The sequence below is a fragment of the Sardina pilchardus genome, chromosome 20 (genome assembly GCF_963854185.1).
Source record: "Sardina pilchardus chromosome 20, fSarPil1.1, whole genome shotgun sequence".
NCBI lineage: Eukaryota > Metazoa > Chordata > Actinopteri > Clupeiformes > Clupeidae > Sardina > Sardina pilchardus.
The window spans coordinates 28,439,625-28,445,664 of NC_085013.1; the positions used below are offsets into that span (position 1 = coordinate 28,439,625).

Genomic DNA, 6,040 nt, shown 5'->3' on the forward strand with positions numbered 1-6,040 from the left:
TTCCCAGACATTTGGCACAGATGGATTACATTACAACCACATGGACTCAAAGGAACCGTAACGGCGTTGGAGATCAAATGAACGCATAGAATGTAAACACATGTCACTGAGCTACGTAGATGGGAACCTCTGCTCTGTTCAGAACGTATGTCTTCCATTGCATTGTTGATTGTCACATTGTTTCACTTTTTTGTTTGTTTGATCTGTTCCAGTGTTCTTCTGTGTGGTGCATTTCTTCCTGATTGGCCAAACACTATGGGCCTGCCTCTCTCTTGGCCTAATCACATTAGGGTCAGTTGTGCAGATCCTCAGTTTCAGGTGGTGTATGTCAGATGGGGGCAAAGGGAGAATGTCTGCGATCATCATCCATGTTCTTCACATGGGCATCTTTACAAGGTAAGACTCCAAACAGTGTCCTACCTAGGCGGAGGGCACCTGACTAGCTAAATAAAGTTGAAGTAAAGTAAATAAAATAAAGAAGAAATATATAGTGTCAGATCCCATAAGAGAAAGAAGGGGACATCTTTGGAATAACATGCATTATTAAGGTGCAAATGTGTCTTAAAATGTTGTCCGATCCTCATCTGAATAACGATAATCAACACAAATATCCAATTCCAAATGACTGGATTCTTGTCCATATTGAAAAGATCTTTCAAACTTTCACAATGCTGGTTGGAAAAAATAAGCGAACCCCATGTCTGTTATTCCAACAGTATAATGTAATGTAGACTCTCTAGCAGCTAAAGCTAAGTAGACGTTGGGTCCTGCAGCTAAACAAACCTTAACCCTAACATAGAAGGACATCACTTCAAAAAAGAGAAACTAGTGGCCCATGAAGGGCCCAGATCTTAACCAGTATAGATGCTGTGGAATGATCTCAACAGAGCTACAGTACTCACACCAGACATCCTAAGACTATGGCTCGACTGAGGGAGGAATGTGCTAAAATACCTCATGAATGTGGTGCAGATCTGACACATAACAGTCATTCTCATGATACATTTGAACAAATGCTTTCCTCTTATTGCCGATAACAAGCACGGTCAACGTTACAATGTCTCAGTGTGAGTCCCTCTCCCTGCGCAGGCTGTGGAGGTGTGTGCGGACGCTGTGGCGTCAGCAGGACAGAGACGTGGGGGTGGCCAGTGTGGTCCTGCAGCAGGCCGACGTGTCCGCTCTGCTCTTGCTGGAGGCCCTGCTCGTTAGCCTCCCGCAGACCCTGCTGCACACACACATCCTCTTCAGCTCCGACGAGGGCCTCTCCTCTCCTGGTGAGTGCTCACACACACTTTAAAAACATGTCTTTGGGGACCACTGTGGCACAGCTGGCTACAGTGCCATAGCTACAGTATTGTTATAGTTCTCATTCTGGTGTGAACGGCCCTTTACTCTCTTTCTCCTGGAATGATTCTCATTCTCCCTTGTGTCCAAGAGCACCCAACATACCTCTGGATATACAGAACATCTTGTGCACAGAGCTACCAGTTGTCCAGCTGTTTGTTTACGTTCCTTTGTCCTCTAGTGTCCCTGACGTGTGTGTTCTGTGTCCTCTAGTGTCCCTGGCGTGTGTGCTCTGTCCTCTAGTGTCCCTGACGTGTGTGTTGTGTCCTCTAGTGTCCCTGACGTGTGTTCTGTCCTCTAGTGTCCCTGACGTGTGTGTTCTGTGTCCTCTAGTGTCCCTGGCGTGTGTGTTCTGTCCTCTAGTGTCCCTGACGTGTGTGTTCTGTGTCCTCTAGTGTCCCTGACGTGTGTTCTGTGTCCTCTAGTGTCCCTGACGTGTGTGTTCTGTCCTCTAGTGTCCCTGACGTGTGTTCTGTCCTCTAGTGTCCCTGACGTGTGTTCTGTGTCCTCTAGTCTCTAGTGTCCCTGACGTGTGTCCTCTGTCCTCTAGTGTCTCTGACGTGTGTTCTGTCCTCTAGTGTCTCTGACGTGTGTTCTGTCCTCTAGTGTCTCTGACGTGTGTCCTCTGTCCTCTAGTGTCCCTGGCGTGTGTGTTCTGTCCTCTAGTGTCCCTGACGTGTGTGTTCTGTCCTCTAGTGTCTCTGGCGTGTGTGTTCTGTCCTCTAGTGTCTCTGGCGTGTGTTCTGTCCTCTAGTGTCTCTGGCGTGTGTTCTGTCCTCTAGTGTCTCTGACGTGTGTGTTCTGTCCTCTAGTGTCCCTGACGTGTGTTCTGTGTCCTCTAGTGTCCCTGACGTGTGTCCTCTGTCCTCTAGTGTCCCTGGCGTGTGTGTTCTGTCCTCTAGTGTCCCTGACGTGTGTGTTCTGTCCTCTAGTGTCTCTGGCGTGTGTTCTGTCCTCTAGTGTCGCTGGCGTGTGTCCTCTAGTGTCCCTGACGTGTGTGTGCTCTGTCCTCTAGTGTCGCTGGCGTGTGGGCTGTGCCTGCTGTCCCTGACGTGTGTGTTCTGTGTCCTCTAGTGTCTCTGACGTGTGTGTTCTGTGTCCTCTAGTGTCCCTGACGTGTGTGTTCTGTGTCCTCTAGTGTCTCTGACGTGTGTGTGCTCTGTCCTCTAGTGTCCCTGACGTGTGTGCTGTGCCTGCTGACGTGTGTGTGTTCTGTCCTCTAGTGTCGCTGGCGTGTGTGTGCTCTGTCCTCTAGTGTCCCTGACGTGTGGGCTGTGCCTGCTGACGTGTGTGTGTTCTGTCCTCTAGTGTCGCTGACGTGTGTGCTGTGCCTGCTGACGTGTGTGTGTTCTGTGTCCTCTAGTGTCGCTGACGTGTGTTCTGTGCCTGCTGTCCCTGACGTGTGTGTTCTGTGTCCTCTAGTGTCCCTGACGTGTGTTCTGTGCCTGCTGTCCCTGACGTGTGTGTTCTGTGTCCTCTAGTGTCCCTGACGTGTGTGTTCTCTCCTCTAGTGTCCCTGACGTGTGTGTTCTCTCCTCTAGTGTCGCTGGCGTGTGGGCTGTGCCTGCTGACGTGTGTGTGTTCTGTGTCCTCTAGTGTCCCTGGCGTGTGGGCTGTGCCTGCTGTCCCTGTGCTGGGCGCTGGTCCTGTACGGGCGGGCGTGCTCTCTGCTCCGGCCCGGCCACGTGCCCATGCCGCCCGCCGCCATCCTGTGCCAGCTGGTGTGGAGGGGGGGCATGCTGGGCGCCAGGGTCACCAGCCTGGTCTTCTTCGCCCGGGTCTTCTCCTGGTGGGTGTGCGGCGTCGCTGGTAAGGACACACCGGGTCAAACCACGCACCACACTCAAGCTCAACGACACACACCGGGTCAAACCACGCACCACGCTGAAGCTCAACGACACACACCGGGTCTAATCACGCACCACGCTGAAGCTCAACGACACACACCGCGTCTAACCACGCACCACGCTGAAGCTCAACGACACACACCGCGTCTAACCACGCACCACACTGAAGCTCAACGACACACACCGGGTCTAACCACGCACCACACTCAAGCTCAACGACACACACCGGGTCTAACCACGCACCGCGCTGAAGCTCAACGACACACACCGGGTCTAACCACGCACCACGCTGAAGCTCAACGACACACACCGGGTCTAATCACGCACCACGCTGAAGCTCAACGACACACACCGGGTCTAACCACGCACCACGCTGAAGCTCAACGACACACACCGGGTCTAACCACGCACCACGCTGAAGCTCAACGACACACACCGGGTCTAACCACGCACCACACTGAAGCTCAACGACACACACCGGGTCTAACCACGCACCACGCTGAAGCTCAACGAGTCTTTTAATCAAGCTTTTATTTGTGAATGGGAATTCTTAGAGTAGTTCTTTCACGTTTTTTTTTGTGATTTTATTGTTTTGTAATTAAGAAATAGAAAGACTTAAAGTAACAGGTAAACATGGTAACAGGTGAACTTACTGTTTAAGTCATTTAGAAAAAAAATGTTGTTCGGACAGATTCCTATTAATAAAAAACCCCATAGATACTACGATACCTATTTAAATGTCAGGAAAAAGGACAAAACGTCCATAATGGTACCATTAAAAGTAACTGAGGAGCATATTCTGGTGTGCGGACTTTTTGTCTTTTTTCCTGACATACGCTTGTCTGTCCAGCACCCTGTTTCATCGCTTTTGGATATGCGTGCGGTACAGTTGAACCCCTATTTACTTGGACTTTTGGACTTTGCTTTTTGACAGGTTTCCACTGGCTGGTTGCATCCTTCTGGCTGGTGTCCCAGCAGACCGACATCTTCAGAAGCCCTGGACACTGGCGCCTCTTCAACTGTGTCCTGGGAGCTTTGCACGTCTTCTTTTTCCTCAACGTGAAGGATGGCCCCTGCCGGTTCCGCATGGCAGCGTTCTACGTGGTGGGTCTGTCAGGGTTCCTCAGCTGCAGGGGACTGTTCCGGACATTTATATTTGCCCACTGGACCGATGCTTTCATTCAAAGAAACGTCATCTTATCTTTAATTACACGTCAGCTTTGGTAGATAGCCAGTTATAACAGGTTTGCGATTCGTTGGTGTAAGTTTGGTAGCAAAGTAGATTGGATTTTCAAGACCTTAATTTTCCAGAATATACATTCAATTAAACAAAATCAAATGTTAAGTGTTATATTGGTTATATTGCTGTATATTAGTAACTTGCAAAGCAAATATGCATGGCAGAATAGAGATCTTGTCAGATGACAGTGCTGATGTTTTCTGTATTGGTTTGTATTTCAGGTGATGTTGCTGGAGAACTTTGCTCTGCTGCTGTCGGCCTCGGACATTTTAGCTGAAGCATCGTGGGCCAACCTGTGCATCCCTACTGCTGTCCTCTGCAGCTTCCTCATAGGTACAGTACAGCGCTCAGGCCAACTGTGCTGTTGATGCTTCTTGTGTTTAGTGATAAATCATTAGATACATTATATTTACAAATGACATATGTAGTTCATAGGTGCGCAGACAAATGACAAATATGTTGTACGTTGTAATGTCCATTGCTGTGGAATCTCTATATGTTTCTTATTAAAACAAAGCTGAGAAATCTAGCTACATTACCCACACATTTACAATCGATGTTTCACTGCAGGCAGGAGAATCAGACATCCTTGTTCTCATAGAGGTATTGTCTTAGTTATTGCTCTTTCTGCATTGTGTGATTTCAGGTGTTATATCTGTGACGGTTTATTACTGGTTCCTTCACCCCAAATCCACCGAGATCCTGCAGAGTCTCCACCGAAGCCAGAGTGCCCAAGCCAGCCTGGAGCAAGGCTCCTCTACTGGGGAGAAGAGTGCTCCTGAGGCCTCCGTCCACAGACATGGCACCTTCTCCATTACTGGCTATGCCCAGACTCTGGGTCAGTCGGCACACTCAGAGCTGAGCTCAGAGAAGCACAGCATGGCTCCCAGACACCACCACTGGTGCTTAATCTGCCTGGCTGTCAAGACCGGAGACTGGAATAAGGTCAGCCTTGTTTATGGCCCAGAGGGATTGGCTGCTCTGCTGGACGTGACTGAAGGTCCGAAGGGCCTGGACGACGACGAGCCCCGCCCCCGGGACCTGGAGGCTGCGTCGCAACATGACACCGAAGAGCCGCTCTCGGAGAAGAGGGAGAGCCAGTACTTCACCGTCAGCACGTCCGTGCGCCAGAGCCAGCCTTCAGAAGAGAACAGGGCGGCCGTGGAGAACCACCCAGACTGTTCTGGTTCTGGAACCCAACGGGAGAGTCCAGAGGGGAGGTCCGGTTTGGAGGAGAGCGTGGAGATGGACTGTGACCTCGATGACTCGGACACCACGCTGTACTTCAGTGCTGACCCCACCTCCCCTCACTGTGTGGCCGCCGCGTCTGCTGTGGCCAAAGACCCAAACCTGGAGGCCGCAGCGCAGCTGTCCCCCGCCCCCAACCGAGAGCCCCTGCAGTGGGGAACCAGGGAGCTGCTGAGCAGGGAGCCGTGCTTCACCTCCACCCCCAAACACGAGCTCAAGCCCACGGGACACGCAGGGCCTCGGCCAGCAGGGCTCAGAAGGCAGGTCCAGTTTAAGTAGCACGGCAGCTTAAAGGTAGTCTGGCTTACAGTAGTCTGGTTTTCACCATACTAAACTCAATCTTTTAAGATTGAACATTAGT

The 6,040-nt window shown here is 50.8% G+C and overlaps 1 protein-coding gene across 1 annotated transcript; it reads left to right on the forward strand.

The window, feature by feature from the left end:
- The first annotated feature begins 263 nt into the window (after positions 1-263).
- LOC134067121 (XK-related protein 5-like) lies at positions 264-5,958 on the forward strand. The gene is made up of 6 exons (XM_062522196.1): positions 264-396; positions 1,090-1,274; positions 2,941-3,153; positions 4,126-4,295; positions 4,653-4,764; positions 5,078-5,958. Exons 1-6 carry the CDS (start codon positions 326-328, stop codon positions 5,956-5,958), a joined length of 1,632 nt encoding a protein of 543 aa, XP_062378180.1. The 5' UTR covers positions 264-325.
- The last annotated feature ends 82 nt before the right edge of the window (positions 5,959-6,040 follow it).